This window comes from Numenius arquata, chromosome 11 (genome assembly GCF_964106895.1).
Source record: "Numenius arquata chromosome 11, bNumArq3.hap1.1, whole genome shotgun sequence".
Lineage (NCBI taxonomy): Eukaryota > Metazoa > Chordata > Aves > Charadriiformes > Scolopacidae > Numenius > Numenius arquata.
The window spans coordinates 26,720,568-26,737,199 of NC_133586.1; the positions used below are offsets into that span (position 1 = coordinate 26,720,568).

Sequence of the window (16,632 nt, forward strand, 5' to 3'; positions counted from 1 at the left end):
AACTCCCAATAGTTGCGGGCAGCCTGGTTGGGGTTATCTTAGCATTACCCTTTTTATCTCATATTGTGCGTGCAAACATCCCATCTCCTTTTCAATAGTGTGAGACACTGCAATAATGGAAAACCTCTGTTAAATATGTATTTTTGTAAGAGAGTCACCAACCCTGCACTGAACCATCATTTGCTGGCACCCCACCGCAGAGCGAGGACGGGGGGGGGCTGTGAATTGTTTGCATTGAGTTGTCCCAGTTATCCTTTTACTGGGAAGGAGATGTAGCCCTGTGTGGATCTGGAGCCGGCTGGGGTCGCTGCAGCAGCTCCGCAGTTATTTCCCATGGGGATACTTCATGATGGGGATAGTTCATGCTGTGGCCAGTGCTTTGAATGCAATAGGAAAGCGTTATTTTCTGCATGTATCACTTCTCACTTGGGCTATTTTAATGCTTTTATATTATTTTTTTTTCTTAAACCTGCAATCTAAAATTCAGTCATGGAAGTATTAATGAGCTGCTGATCATCCTGCCTCTCTTTTCTGCCCGTATGCAGAGCCTCAGATTTACAGCTAGAGTTCGGGCTGGAATTACTGAATTCCAGTCAAACCTTTAAACATTGACATCGTAATGATCAGTTTTATCTCTCTGCCTGTTATTTGTCAGGTAATTTTAACATGAATATATTTACAAGAGCTGTCAGAAATCCTCCAAATACAGAGGCCTCTGAAAAAGTCACTGCCCTTTTCACGTGTGCCCCTGCTTGTATTGATTTTGGTTTCCAGGCCTCACAGAAATGACCTTTTCCATTGCCTTTCTTTCAAATTCTCACCCAGGTGTGACAGTTTGAGAGGCACCAGAAGCCAGGCGAGGCTTGGAGCTGTGTTTCAGGGTAACGCCATTGTAGGCACGTTTCGGTTCTGAGCCACCTCATTCTCCTGCGAGCAAAGCATTGGTGCACTCTCATTCTCTTCATTAACAGATTTTGGGGGGAAAACTGGGGAGGGGTCGGGTGGAGGGGGAGGGCGAGGTAAGCCTCGCTGCCTGTTTCTGATCCTCAGGTTATAGCACAAGCTAAATAGACTGCACTAAATTTTTTAGGCTGTTTCACAGACTTACAGACTTTGATCCCGGCTTTGATTTCCCACGCGGCACTGCAGACCGCTGGCTCTGAGGAGAGAAGAGACCCATTAAGTCCTGTCTAGCCTGGTGATTATCGTGCTTTTTCACCGTCTTTCATCAAAGCACGAGCTCCAGACTTACCTCCCCACACCCTAGGGAGGATGCTGGTGTTGCTCAGCAGCCAGTGGCCACCAAGAGCGGGTGTGCGGCCACCGCCGCAGTGGGACACCCCAGCCGGGGCAGGAGAAGGGCTGTGCTCAGGCAGGAACACCCCCTCCCTTGCTCTCCTCCATTCGCACCTCCTTTTGGTTGTTCTCTGCTCGGCTTTAGCAGGATGCTCAGAGCAAGGAAGTGACCCTCTGGTTTTCTAGGGTCTTGTGTGGTTTGTACAACAAGCAGGCCAAGAAATAAATATTCTCTGTGTGTCCTTGCCGGAGCAGTAACACAAAGGTGTTTGCCTGCCTGCCCTGCTCTGTGCTTCCGAGGCCCCAGCTCCCTTTGCGCCACTTGACTTTCCTTTTTTTTTTATTGTTTTTAATTTAAATCTAATTTTGCAAGTTCCCGTCTAACTCGGGAGCCGTCATTGCCTCAGGGCTGTGTTGCTGCTTTTCAGCCTTCCCACGCTCCTCGCGTGTGCAGGCTGGAAAAAGTCTCTCCTGAATTTGTGCACGGGTACTTGGGGTCATCCGAGGGGGAACAGGGTGAGGGTATCCCTCCATGGAGAGTAGTCTTAAAAAAATCCCTTCTTGAACTGCTTCCATGCAATGAGTTTGCCAGTCAAAATGACAGAGAAGCCCATGCTGGATTTTCAGGAGCAACAGCCCCGTCCCCTGTGCTGATGCTGCTCCTTACTGTGCCCAAAACAAAGTCTAGGGAGAAAGGGCAGCTGTCCCATGAGCGGGTCCGTAAGAGCCCCACGCAAGGTGGGGGGGAATTGCAGTGTGGGGGTCCCTTCCAATCCAGACGATTCTGTGATTCTGTGAATTACAAGCTACAGCACATGGAGAGGCTGTTTGGAGGGCCCTGATCCCAGCTTGTGAGACCGCGTCTCCTCTAGGAAGCATCCGCCATGCTGGTGGGTCCTCTGGATGGTTGTCCTCATGCTAAGGTCTTGCTGCTTCCACAAAGAGCTTTAATGGAATCAAAAAGAAGGGAGCAAACCATATCCTGGGCTGCATCCCCAGCAGGGTGGCCAGCAGGGTGATGGGGGGGATCCTGCCCCTCTGCTCTGCTCTGGGGAGACCCCCCTGCCCAGTGCTGCCTCCAGCTCTGGGGCCACCAACATCAGAAGGACATGGACCTGTTGGAGCGGGGCCAGAGGAGGCCACGGAGATGCTGGGAGGGCTGGAGCCCCTCTGCTGTGAGGACAGGCTGAGAGAGTTGGGGGGGTTCAGCCTGGAGAAGAGAAGGCTCCAGGGAGACCTTAGAGCCCCTTCCAGTCCCTCAAGGGGCTCCAGGAAAGCTGGGGAGGGACTCTTGATCAGGGAGGGGACCCATAGGAGGAGGGGGAAGGGTTTTAACCTGAAAGAGGGGAGATTGAGATGAGATCTCAGGGGAGAAATTCTTTGCTGTGAGGGAGGTGAGACCCTGGCCCAGGTTGCCCAGAGAAGCTGTGGCTGCCCCATCCCTGGAGGGGTTCAAGGCCAGGTTGGAGGGGGCTTGGAGCAACGTGGTCTGGTGGGAGGTATCCCTGCCCAGGGCAGGTGGTGACACTGGATGATCTTTAAGGTCCCTTCCAACCCAAACCATTCTGTGATAAACATCCCGACCCAACAGCTGGTGGAAGATGCTGGGTCCCATCTCTGCCTTCACCACCTGCCCAAGGCAGGACTTGTCACCGGTCACTGAGGTGCTGCAGCAACTTTGTTTCAGTGTGACTCCGACAGCGCTGATCACAGCGCTTCAGCCCTTGTTTTCATTCCTTTTGCTCACCTCTCCGAGCGCTGCTGAGGCTCGCGGTGTTCTGGCAAACAAGCCTTGACTGTAATAATTTCTGGCCCCTCGTGGGAAGTTGTAACTCCAACGCAGTGAAATATAAACTGGCAGAAAATGGAGTGTTTCCTTCTGCTGTTGCAGGCAGGCTCAGATGGAGGTTTTCTGGTGGCTTTCCCTCACTTGCTTTTGTTTTTTTTTCCCCTCTCTGCCCAAGGGCATGGTCACCCTCCTGCAGCCACCAAGAGGGAAACATGATGAAATGGCACATTAAATCTGTGCTCGGCAAAGTCACAGCTCCAGGAGCTTCGGGAGGAGGCAGCGGCAGCAGTGGGAAACATAAATGTTGTTTGGCTTGTGGTGAAAAGGGTGCGTCTTAAGTGCTGTGGTGTGCTTGTGAGGGTGATGGTGACAGCCTGGTCACTGCTGGGTCCCTGGGAGAGGTGGGGAGAAGCAGGGAGGTCTGCGGGCAGCAGGGACGTCTTGAGGTGGGTGAAGCATCCACCTGGCTTGGGATTTGATAGCACAGAGAGCAGACCATAGGCTGGACCCTGGGAAAGAATGGTATGGGCCCTAGGATCCATATCAAGAGGGTCTGGTGGCCTGTGCCCACAGCTGGTCAGAGGTCCTCCCATGATCTGGGGTGGATGGCCCACGTCTTAAGAAGTTCAGGAACTTGAGCAACCTGGTCTGGTGGGACACCCCCCCACACACCCCAGGTCAGGGCGGTTGGAACTCAATGATCTCCAAGGTCCCTTCCAGCCCAAACCATTCTATGATCTATGATTCTGTGATTCTGCCCAAGAACAAAGCCCACCTTGTGAGGGACAGAGCTTTGTCAGGAGCTTCTCAGAGACAACAGCATGGACACCTGCAGGCAGTAGGGATTCTGGCTGGTCTCCCCAGACTCTTCACCCCTGCTCAATGCTTTTTGGCCAGCATGAACACCAGCAGCATGCCTGTTAGCCCCACCCTGGCCCAGCACCCCGGCAACATCTTGCATGGATCAGTCTTGATGAGCCTTGTTTTCTGCTCTTCAGGAACAGGATGAGAGATGGGTGTGCTGGAGGCACAAGAACCTCAGATATGTGATGAGGGTCACATCTGAAGGGGATACGGTGTGTCCCCACAGTCGGGGTGGGTCTTGCCAGGACAACCGAGGCTGCCTTTAGCACACAAGAAAGCTGCTTGAATTCGAGCACGGCGCTTGTGTTGAGTCCCCGTCCCTTCCTGGCTGTTCCTGACCCAGGTTTGAGTCTGGTTAATCCCATCCGTTGAGAGCAAACATGTCTCTGCCATTGCTGTAGCATTGTGGGATGTTGTCATCGGCTGTCCCTGCCCCAGCCTCAGAGCTTCATGTCCCTGCATTTCCGTGCTGGTGCCACCATCCCCTTATCCGTTAGCAGATTAACACAGGTTGAATTTCCCATGGGAGTGCTCCGCACTCTGTCTCATTGTATTTATTTTGTTCGGGCTGCTTTTCCCTGGGCTTGACAGTGTAATTTGTACAGATCTGTGCTGAGTTTCCCAAACCCTCAAACGAGCTTTTTTTTGTTAGCGTGAAGCCTGGACTGTTGATAGTAGAGACATTAAACAACAGAAACCCTGAGAAGTGAGCAGCATGCCTACCATCCAGGAGGGCTTCCGAACCTCCAGAGGTGCTCCTTGGCAAAAACTTCACAGTTCAGAGGTTTTAATTAGATCTAATCCTCCAGGTGACCAACCAAGCACTAAAAGGCATACCAATTTTTCAGTCGTGTCCCTTGCTGTAAGAGTTCTTATTATTTATTTTAGATAGATGGGACAAAAGAGCTTGGATGCCCCAAACTTACCGTTTTCCTTGAATGGCACTAAGAGGTCTCCAGCACAGGAGAGTCTCAGAGCAGTTACGCTCCGTAAAGTGCCTGCCTGCGAGCTTCTTCTTCCCTTACTCTGGTCTCCAAGAGTGACTTGCATATGAAATCTGGTCGGGTTTTTGGATCAAAAGTTGTGTTTTCTCAGTGTCAGAATTGCCAACTCCTCCTTGGGGTCTGGAAATGCAGCTGGGGGTTCTTTGCCTCTCGTTGGCACCGTTCTTGGAGCCCCGGTGTTGAAAACGGGCCCGACAGCGTGGAGGATGATGTGCCATACCTTCCCCTGGAAAATCTTGAAGAAACAAGCACAACCCAACTGTACAGTCAAAGGCAGAGACCAAAGCTGTCATCGCTGCAAAAACAGAGCTGGAAAAAGCCTCTTCTTCCCCGTCCTGCCTGGTTTGCAGCCCGAGGGCTGTGTCTGTGCATCTCCTGGAGCGGCTGGGTGGGTCTGGGAGATGCGCAGGGCTTTGATCACGGCCCCAGCAGCTCTGCTCGCGTTGCCCAGCCTCTGCAGGAGAAGGTTTCATGCTGCTGTGGTAAGCACAGCCGAGCTCAGCTCGAGCACCGGCTGTGCCCAACTTGCTGCCAAGGCACATTCAGGGACTCTGGGACATGTATTGCTTCTCACTGCTCCGTTTCCTTGCTGCCTTCTGGGTGTTGTGTCTCTGGACTCCCAAAGGAGTCTTAATTACAAGCCTGGCTTATAAATCTGTCCGGACCAAAAGGATATGCAGGATTCATTCACTTCTGCAGGGCAGATATTACTTATCTCTGGATCTTTTGAGGCAAGGCCCATGCTTAGCACGTTTCCACCTGCTGGGGTATCTGAGACAGGTCTTCAGCCACCCCCTGGCTGTTCTGGGAGCTGTTTGTCTCCATCCCACCATTGTACTCTGCCCGTCTTTGCCCTGGGAGAAGTTGCTGAGGGTGGACAGGGTGCTGTGGTGCTGCAGCGACCCCATGCTGAAGGGGCCATGGCTGTCCATGAGACTGTGGATATGGATGGTGGTGAGAGCAGCCATTGTCATCCAGGGGGAGATTGCCTTCTGTCCAGGGGGTGAAGGTTTTGGGGCTGATGCTGTTTGCCCGGGTTGACTCCTGACTCTCCAAAATCAGAGCCCGGGACAGCAGAGATGCCATCACCACTCTGCAGGAAGAGGGGGTTGGCCTTGTGGTCATTTCCCACCATGCTGAGGTGGAAAATGACATCCTGTTGCTGCAGGAGGAGACTCTGCTGCGCCTGTTGACATGGTGAGGATGGGCGATAAATAAATCTTGGTACGTGCATCACGTCCCACTGGGATGGGAACCCCCCAGAAGCTGGTTTGCTCTCAGGGATGCTGGGGCTGCCGCAGTGCAGGTCTGCAGGCACATGGATGGACCACGCTGCAAAAATCTCTTCTGCAGGAGGATCCTGAAGCCCCTGGGTTTGTTCATTCTCCTTCCTACCCTGTCCAGGCAGGTCGCAGATGTCCCCCTCCTCGGCAGGGTGCCTGCACACCATGGCTCTGCCTGGGCGCCTGGAAGGAGAAATCAGAGGTGGCTTTCAACAGTCTCCCCTTTTCCTGCCTTGAGGTCAGCCTGGTAATTGCAGTCAGGAACCCCCACACCAGATCCGATGCCTGTGAGCCGTGGATGACTCTTAATGGTGCGAGAAGCAAAGCCTGGATGGAGCAGGGAGGGTTGGAGAGGTTGCCCGGCACCTTGGTTGACATAGAGCTTAGTGTTTTGCTGTATTTCTTGGAGCTATGGGTTTAATTCAAAGCTGCTCCCTGCCCAAGTCCATTTGTCTTCTGGTTCTGTTTCTTTATGACCCTGTCTGCCTCTGTCTCTCTTATTTCTTGGACATGGCTTGGCACTGGCTGCTCCAGCAGCTTTCTGGTCGCGGTATGAGCTGTGGGTGTTTTGCCGTAGCAGAGACATGTGACCTCTGTCTGGCCCCAGTGCAATTGCTGCTTCAAAGGGGAGCAAAGGCTGAAGCGCTGGAGCTCTTCCTGGGAGCGCGAGAGCCCAGGGATCAGGGATGCAGACAGCCGGTACGTTGTGCTCCGACTGCGAAAGCCCTGCCAAAGAGGGAGCCGGGAGCATCTAACCTCCCCGCCACCTTCAGAGATGTACCAGAAATGGGTTTACAAAACATCTGTGTGGCCAAGGTGTCCCTGCCTGGCAGCTGGTACCTGGGGGGCGGTGTGGATGGAGGGCAGGGCTTGCCTTCATCTGCCTGCACCTGGGGCAGCTCTTCACATCCAGACCTGAGGTTTTAGCCTGGTCCTTGCGCACAGAGGGATGGATTTAGCCATTTGTAGCGCTTGGAGAAAAGCACTGGGTGCGAGAGGCGTGTGGGTGGTGAGACCAGGTGTAATTTGTGATTCAGAGGCTCCGGGGACAAGCAGGACCTTCCTCCAGGTGAGCTGCAGCACAGGAGCGTTTAAATAAATCAGCAAATTAACGGAAAGTGAGGAGTGGGCGAGAGGGGGAAAGTGAAAGTTGAAATAAAAGGCTATTAAGGAATAGATGTGATGCAAAGCGAAAGGATTATTGGCTGCAAGGGAAACAACAGGGGAGGGCTCGTTGCCAGGGGAAGACGGGTAGGATGTGGCCACAGATGGCTTGGGGTGGCCCACAGGGCTCACAGCTTCTCCACAACGTCCAGCCATGGTTGGTGGGAGCTGTGGGATTGCTTTAGGCTCAGGCTGGATCTGCTCTCGTTTGTGTCTGCTGTGGGGTGCTGCCCCCCACAGACCCTGGGTCTATCCCTCCCTGCCGTGCCCCACTCCTTTGGTGACCTGCCTTTTGCTTTTGTCCCTGCAGCAACCCCAAAGTCCAGATAGAAGCCATCGAGGGTGGCGCACTGCAAAAGCTCCTGGTGATTCTGGCTACAGACCAACCCCTGGCTGTCAAGAAGAAGGTGAGCGGGCAGGGATGCACCTCTGGGTAAAGCCTGTTTCGTTCTGAACTCCATATGGAATCATAGAATCATAGAATTGTTGCGGTTGGAAAGGACCTCTCAGATCACTGAGTCCAACCATCAACCCAACACTGACAAACCCACCACTAACCCGTGTCCCTCAGCACCATGTCTGCCTGGCTTTTAAATACCTCCAGGGATGGGGACTCCAGCACTGCCCTGGGCAGCCTCTTCCAAGGCTTGACAAACTTTTCAGTGTAAAAATTTTTCCTAATATCCATCCTAAACCTCCCCTGGCACAACTTGAGGCCGTTTCCGCTTGTCCCATCACTTGTTCTTTGGGAGAAGAGACCGACCCGCCCTGGGTACACCCTCCTTTCAGGGAGTTGTAGAGAGCGAGAAGGTCTGCCCTCAGCCTCCTTTTCTCCAGGCTGAACACCCCCAGCTCCCTCAGCCTCTCCTCACAAGACTTGTGCTCCAGACCCCTCACTGGGTGACACAATGAGTGTGGGACACTGTGCTGCTCCCCATGCTGGGTGGGCTTCAGTGCCCCCCTGGCACCCCCGGCACTGTGGGTCTCACCCCCACTGCCAACAGCAGGACACATGGCAGCTCTGCCAGCTCTGCGGGGGACAGGCCTTGCTGCTGTGGCTCCTCTGGAGGAAAGGCGGGGGTCCCTGTGGTAGGCGTAACCGTCAGAGACTAACAAACATGGGAGCTGACATTTGGAAGGAGCTAATTGCTGGAGCCAGCCCCGTGTCCTGCCTTTGGCGTTGGCTTTGGAGGAAGCCGAGCAGCGCCGAGAGCCCCCAGCCAAATGTGCAGTGCTGTCCGTCGGGGTGGGGGCTTCCTCACCTCCTCCCTCCCTCCCTCCTTGCCGTACTCCCTGGAGCATGAGATCTCATTACCCTCGCTTTAGCGCGTGGTGCCACCTCTGGTTACGGGCCCTAAAATTATCTGGCTGCTCCCAAAAACCCAGCACCACCTTTTTAACACGGTGACCTCCTAGCAGAGGGGGTTCGGTGGGGTGAGGGAACCACCAGCTCTTTCATTTGTCTTTAGGGCACCTGCTGTTATGCAAACAGCAGTTGCTGCCAGTGTTTTAATGAGCTCCCATGAACACCTTCCCCTTCAGTCCATGGGAAGGGTCCTCCAGCAGGTGAAAGACGCTGGGGAACCCTTTTGCTTTTGGCCATGGGTGGGAGGAGGTTGTGGCCAGAGGGATGCACCACAGGATGCTCCCTGCTCAGAAATTCCTCCCGGGAGCGCTTGTGGCTCGATTCGGATCTTGTTTTGGGGTGAGAAGGGGCGGATGGTTGTGCAGAGACCCTCACCAGCATCTCTTGAACCCCTGGGTGATGGGTGCAGGATGCTACTTTCCAGCGAGCCTGAGTGCTTCCCACTGACATCTCCTGGAGAAGAGCGAGAGGGATGAGCTCAGTGTTGTCTGTAATTACATGGCCTTATGAGAGCCTCCGAGGGCTGAACCCCCTTTCCCAGGAGGAGAGAGGGTTTTAATTTCCAGTTCCCATGCTGTGTATGGTCTCTCATCTCACGGGTTGGTGTCCCAGCCCATTCCCATGCGGGGCAGCAGCCCACGACTCCCGCTCCAGTGGGTTTTCCACCCCGGCGCTCACAGCAATTCATGACAGCGAGGCCAAAAGTGCATTTCTTCCCTCCCCCGTCCTTTGGCCTGTGGTTAAAAAAGGAGACGGAAACATCCTCAGATTCACCGACGGCAACTGGGAAGATGGAAAAATAGAAACAAATGGGAGTGGGGAGGACGTGGCTGTCAGCTCTGATCTGTCCAGGCAGAGCGGGGGTGCGCGGGACACCTCAGTGTGCGGAGGAGCCGGCTGGGCTCGCTGGCGGATGAGCATCCCAGTCCCCGCTTGGGCAGCGGCCCTGCCCCGGGCGGCGTCAGCCCATCCCCTATGCAAACCGCCCATCCCCTCTGCAAACCACCGTCCTCAAAAGCAGACAAGTGTAAAATTCAGTGGTTGGCCCCTAATTGTCTCCTCGTTGTTAACCCCATGCTGCTCGGGGTCCAGGAGGCAGGGGCAGGCGTGCTGGTGTCTCTCGCTGGCGGTGGAAGATGCTGCACCATCACAGAACCTCTCTTGGGGCTGTGTCCTGGGAAACAGCATGGTCTTGTCCTCCAGCTGCGTGGAGGCAAGGGAGAGGGTGTTCCCCAGGTGTCCACATCATCTCAAGGGGACTGGGCTCTGCTGAGCGGTGCTGGGCCCCACTTTGCCCCGTCCTTAGCCCATAGGCGGGCTCTGTACCGAGGACTGGTGGGTGGGAACTGTGAGGAAAAGTGATGGCGTTGGGTCTGTTCAGGTGCTGGCCACAGGTCCCTCTGGGCTACTGTTCTGGTGAACGTGATGACAGTCCGGGTTGGAGTTTGGGTTGAAGTCACCCAAGTTTGGGCAGCCTCACAGTGCTGGAAAGGGTTGGGGTCAGGAGATAGAGGGCTCTCAGAGATGCCCCTTAGCAAGGAGAGGTTTGAATGCACATGCTGGGGAACTCCACACTAATGGAGCATTTCTCTTGTCCCCATGGGATGCCACAAAGAGAGGTGGTGGCCATGGCCACCACACTGATGGACTTCTCTCCCCACCAGGCTCTCTTTGCGCTGTCCTCCATGCTGAGACACTTCCCCTACGCCCAGCAGCAGTTCCTCAAGCTGGGCGGCCTCCAGGTCCTCAGGAGCCTCTTCAGGCAGAAGGGGATGGAGACCCTCTACGTCCGTGTGGTGACGCTCCTCTATGACCTCATCATGGAGAAGGTGAGGAGCCGGGAGGGAGGGGACAAGACCTGACCAGGCTACTCTCCACCTTCATCCCCTCGCCAAACCAAAGGGTTTGAAGGTAGAGAGAGGTCCTCGGGCATCCTCGCAGGACAAGGGTGAGGAGGGGCCCATCCAGCATGGGTGCTGATCCATGCTGTTGAGGTGAGTTCCCTCCAGCCCACGGGATGCTGGTGCCGGGGGGTGAGTGCCTGGGAGAGCCCAGAGCGAACTTAAAACTTTATTTTTCATTAAACCACCATCGCTGTTTCCACCCGAGGGTGTTTCAATAACAGAATGGCAAGGACACCAGCCGCCGGCCACCAGCCAGGTGACAGGGGACCAGCCATGGCTGCGGGAGAGGCCCTTCCCTGCCTGCACTGCCCTCGCTGGAACCAAGCCCACAACCTTAAGTGCTTTATTTTCAAATACCTTGGATTACTGCCGTAAATGTCAGTTTAAAACCCGTCTTCCCTTGCCATCGCTTCTTGTTTAGTCTCCACGTTTCCCTTACTCCAGAGAATGGGAATTAAATCCACTTTCACTCAGTTTATAGCCAATTTGCCCTGCAGATTATTGCTGCTGTAATACTGGGGTTTCAGGCACGGCGGAGCAACAGCTGCCTTTTAAAAACAGTTGTTTTCCAGGAGACTTTGTAAAGGTGCAAATTATTTTAGCGGGTCTGAAATGTTACCGGGTGGTGGCTCTAACGTGCAGCGCTCCTCTCTGTCTGCTCCCATGGAAAGGAGCCCACGTGGTCTCTTGGGGGGCATTAAAAAGAACGTGGCCAGCAGGTCGAGGGAGGTCATCCTCCCCGTCTCCTACACCCCGACACCCCCTGGTGAGGCCCCATCTGGAGCAACTGGGTCCAGTTCTGGGCCCCCCAGTTCCAGAAGGACAGGGAACTGCTGGAGAGGGTACAGCAAAGGGCTACAAAGATGATGAGGGACTGGAGCATCTCTCTGCTGGGGAAAGGCTGAGAGCCCTGGGGCTGTTCAGCTGGAGAAGAGCAGACTGAGAGGGGACCTCATCGATGCTGAGCAATAGCTGAAGGGCAGGTGGCAAGAGGATGGGGCCAGACTCTTCTCAGTGGTGCCCGGGGACAGGACAAGGGGCAGCGGGCACAAACTGGGACACGGGAAATTCCATCTGAACATGAGGAAAAACTTCTTTCCTGCGAGGGTGGCAGAGCCCTGGAAGAGGCTGCCCAGAGAGGTGGTGGATTCTCCTTCTCTGGAGACATTCAAACCCTCCTGGACGCCATACTGCCCAACCTGCTCTGGGTGACCCTGCTCTGGCAGGGGGTTGGACTGGATGATCTCCAGAGGTCCCTTCCAAACCTCACCATTCTGTGATTCTGCAGGCTTTTCACCTGACCCATTCCCCTGTGCTTCCGCTGCGCGATTCCCGGCCATCCCTCCGGCAGCCCCCTCTGTCCCTGGCCCAGCTGTGGCTGGGGACAGTCTGCAGGCCCCACAGATTCTCCCTTTGAGGTTAAAACAATGATTTGTTCACTACTCTTCGGACCGGGAATGCCGTGTATCAATCCCAACCCCTTCATGGAGGAGAAGGGGGAGCCCTTGGTGCCAGGTGGGATGTGGGGCTGGGCTGAGCGGGGTGACAGATTTGGGGTGGGCTGGGTGATGGACAACTAGGTTGATTTGAAAGTCATAAATTACCATCATCAGCTCTTTGCGCTGAAGCACAGATTGCTGGGGCTCTGACAGGTTTTTTTGCCATCTTCTCTCCTTTTCACCCCAAATCCTGTGTGGCCAGCGGGGGTGTAGCAGGCATCTCTCCTGGGGGACTGGGAGAGGAGATCTCCTCGGCATTGTCCCTTCTTGTCCCTCACTGTGTCCTGTAAATCAGTGGGATAAAACAGCATAGAATCCCAGACTGACATGGGGTTGGAAAGGACCTCTGGAGATCATCCAGTCCAACCCTCTCCCAGAGCAGGTCCACCCAGAGCAGGTCCCACAGGAACATGTCCAGGTGGGTTTTGAATGTCTCCAGAGACAGAGACTCCACCACCTCTCTGGGCAATCTATTCCAGGGCTCTGCCACCCTGAAAATAAAGAAGTTCCTCCTCATGTTTAGATGGAACTTCCTATGTTCAAGTTTGTGCCTGTTACCTCTTGTCCCCCAGCAGCCGCCCAGGGGATGGTGGGAGTCCATCCCCAGCTGATGAACACGTCAGAGAAAATGTCGCAGGCACCCTCGGGGACCCAAGCGGCCCCCAGGGATGGGGTTGTCCCATTGCTTCTCATGGCTCCTGGGCATGCTGCCTGCCCTCTGTCTTCCTCAGGGCTGGATTTCTGCTCACCACCCTTGCAGAAGCCCTCATCGAGGCAAGCAGCCTACTCAGGATTAATTAGTGAAGTGCAGACACAGTAATTAGCACAGGGGGCCACCAGCTAAGCTGGGAGGAGTCCTCCATTGGGGAAGAGCCACTCCACCACCCAAGCCTTGAAAGGTGTTGGGGTGGTAGCAGGAGGTTTCCCTTCCTGGCCCTGGTGCTGCTCGGGGCAGGTCTCCCACTGGGAAGGGAGCAGGTGGCCCTGCCCGCCCTGGTCCCCACGGGGCCTTCCTGCTCTTGGCACAGTCTCTGCAGAATTTCAGTTATTTGGGGTTTTCTGCACCAGGCTGGGAGGGGAAGGTCTGGTCAGGGCTGGAGGAGACCAAGATCTCCATCTCTTCTGTAGAGCAGCATGGAGCCAAGCGGTGGTGTTCGATAGGTGCTGAGGGAACCTGTCCAGGAGCCCAAAGCAACAGACCTGGGGTCTTCTGCTGAACTTCTTCCCCCTTTCAGGGCCGTGTGATGCCAAACCTCCTGGTCACCAAGAGTTTTCCAGGATTGCCCCCTGTGGCCAACTTCATGCACGGGCAACAGGGAACCAGGATGCAACCTCGTCTTGGTTTTCCATTGCAAGTCACCTTCCAAGTGACATGCATCCTACTGTCCCGTGATGTGTCACCTGGAAGCAGTTGCTCTCCAATAGGGATGTTAATCCATGTCCCACCACTTCCCACAGATGCTGCTTGAGGACTCGCAGCACGGAGATCAAATGGAAGAGAAAATCCAGCAGTACCGGCAAGTCAAGCTGGTCCCGGCGGTGGTGGAGCAGGACTGGTGCGTGGTGGTTTCCAACCTGCTGGCCATGCCAGAGCACGACACTCGGGAGAAGGTCCTCAAGACGGTGGGCGTGCTGATGGCCTTCTGCAAGGACCGCTACCGGGGGGACCAGGCCCTCAGCACTACCCTCAGCCTCCTGCGCAGCGAGTACGAGGAGCTGGCGGCAGAGGAGCAGCGGGAAGGTGACAAAGACGGCTATTTCCAGGATCTCCTTGGCTCTGTAAATACCATCATTCAGGAATTAAGGTGAAACCAGGTGTAGATTTGGTTCGATTCCAGGTAATTCCGGGCAGCAGCGTGAGTTTTGACGGCACCGATGTAAACGCACTTTTGAATAAACTGTTGGACTGAATGAGGTCCCGCCGCTGGGCGAGGCTGCCTCGGGCTTCGTTATTAAAACATTCCCATTTGGGGGCACGTTTCCTTTTGCGTGGGGTGCTGCTGGAGAAACAGAGGTCTGTACCTCAGAGGGACAACGATGTAGAGTCTCAGCGTACGTTGCCTCCAGCCATGGTACCTTGGGAGTGTTCCCAGTCCGTCTGTGGGATTAATTGGGGTGGGACAGGCTGAGGGACGTGGGACAGTCTCCGCTGTGGCCAGAGAAGTGTTTGTTGCCGCAGCGATGCCCCGTGGTGTCTCTGATCTTTTATTTGCCTCTGTGTGATGTGTCTGAGCGCTCGGACGGCACCGTTTGCCTTTGGATCGTCTGTGCTTGTGCAGGAGAACTGAGCGTTGCCTCCTGGAAACGCTGGTTGGAGGAGCTCTCTGGAGGTCTCTCATCCAGCCTTCACTCAGAGCAGGACTGTCCCTTGGCCGAGTCAGCGTGGCCGTGACCACCTCCAGGAAGCCCAGATCCACCCTCTTGTAGGTCACGTAGCTCCACCATGGCAGTTCTTCTACTGCCCCTCTCTGCTTGGAGGCCACCTGTGTCCCAGTGGTCTAGGGATCAAAACGTCTAAGCCCTGGGGTGATACAGCCACGGGAGCACTCCTGCCATCACAGGGGCCAACTGGCTGGTGAGATATGCTTTGCCCGCAACAAATCATTGAGACTTGCTTACGGCCTTCTTGCCCTTGGAGATGGCTTCAAGGATGATGATGTCTAGGGCCTGAAGGTGGCCAACCATGGATCTTTCATCCATGATATACAGCACCCTCTCCTTTCTGTGCTGGGCTGGGTGTGTCCTGTCACATACCTCTTCCAGGTGCAGCTTCTGCTCTTTTTCCTCTAGGCTCAGACCCCTTCCCCCATTTGGGGACCATCCCTTCCTCACTCTGGATGGTCCATTGGGGAAGATGTTCTGCTCGCTCCTCGTGGGGCTGATTCTGTCTCCATACATTGTCCTTTCTCAGGTGAGGCATTAAAGGTTGGGTAGTGGCCACTGATTGAAGAGGAGAGGAAGAGGAGGAAGAGCTGAGCTCCACCCTGCTGTCCTCTCCTCGTCCCATGTGCATGAGGAGACCCTTTCACACCAGGCTTTTATCTTCTCATGGCCCACACAGCCGGGGTGACCAGTGTCCTGCCTGAGGACCACCCTGAGCTGATGGTGCTGGTGCCACTCCCCTGTGGTGGGGACGCCCCACACCCCATGTCCCAGGGCAGCTGCCAGTGGACGTCACCCCCGCCAGGGTTTGGGGTCTGCAAAAACAGGGGGGTGGGGAGTCACATGTGTCTTGCTCCCTCCCGCGGTGGTGGTTTTCCTACAGCTCTGAAACTGGGTGGCAGCCCGGTGCTGGCCACCAGCTCAGGCAGCTTCCAGCAGTTTTCCCACCGACCCCTCTTCCAGGGTGGCTTTTTGGGCCTGTCCCCCCAGCCCTGAGCTGGGGCCAGCGCAGCCTTGCGGGCATTTGCCACCAGGGCTGTGTGTGTGATTTGTCCCCCACTTCTCCCCGGGATGGGTACCCCCCAGCGCGGCCGGCAGGGCATCCATCCGGCTATTGCAACGCCATTAGCCCTTCTCGGTGCTAAAAGATTTCTGGCTACCGTTTACAGCGTGTCAGTTGTCACTGTTAAGTAGTGGGGCTAATTATAAATATTGATTATTTTTCTTTTGTCCTTCTCTGTTTGGGTTTTGAGGCAGGTTGTGTTCCTGGGATTAAAAATGAGCTTGCTTTTTTTTTTTTTTTTTCCCTGAAATGTATTTCCCAGCCAGGGTTTTGCTTTGTAGGTTAAATATATATATATTTATATTTATATCTCTGATGCAATGGCCAGGGTGAGCTTGGGAGGAGGCTGTTCTGCACGAAGCCTGAGGTCTCCAGCCGGGGAGTGGGGCTGGAGCAGGGGTTTCTCCAGCCGTGCCCGGCCCTGTCGCTGTTTCGCAGCCGGATTTAACGAGCCAGGGCAGGTTTAACACCTATTTAAGGGCTGAGCAGGGAGAAAACCAGCAGCAGCAGCAATGGGGCTGGGCCAGCCCTCCCTGTTCAACCCCCAAAGTCAAACCCCGCTCTCTAATCCTAAAAGTCTGAAAAAGGCAAAGTTTTTGAGCAGCAGCCCATGTGCTGTGATGCCTGCGCTGCCCGAAGCTGCTGGTGCCCTCAGGACGTGGCTCGGCCGCCCCAGAGCCGCCCCGCACGGCACCGACTGGCATCTGCGGGTCTCGCTCTGCAGCGAGTTTGCCAATGACACCCCGCGTGTCCCCTGAGGGTGACAGAGACGCGCAGGCGAGCGCTGGCCTGATCTCCCCATCCATAAACACTGGCCCGGGCTGGTGTCCCTGCTAATGACAGGCTCATTCCCGGAACAGTGTTGCTGGTCGGGGTAATGACGGGGCTGTTGCCCGCCTGTCCCTTGGTGGCTGTGGGCAGGACAGGGAAGGGGACAGGGACGTGCTGGAGCAGAGGCATGGGGTGTCACAGGCACATCCCTCTGTGGTGACTCGCGTCCCTCTGACCTGAATTCCCG

The 16,632-nt window shown here is 55.2% G+C and overlaps 1 protein-coding gene across 8 annotated transcripts in view; it reads left to right on the forward strand.

The window, feature by feature from the left end:
- The window catches only part of SIL1 (SIL1 nucleotide exchange factor), a 104,922-nt gene extending 89,150 nt beyond the window's left edge, over nt 1-15,772 (forward strand). For all 8 annotated transcript variants that reach the window (XM_074155376.1, XM_074155370.1, XM_074155371.1 and 5 more), the window contains 3 exons: nt 7,711-7,807; nt 10,431-10,595; nt 13,628-15,772. In XM_074155376.1, coding sequence (XP_074011477.1) covers nt 7,711-7,807; nt 10,431-10,595; nt 13,628-13,978 — 613 coding nt within the window. In that variant the 3' untranslated portion in view covers nt 13,979-15,772. The remainder of the gene's footprint in view (nt 1-7,710; nt 7,808-10,430; nt 10,596-13,627) is intronic.
- Nucleotides 15,773-16,632: the final 860 nt, after the last annotated feature.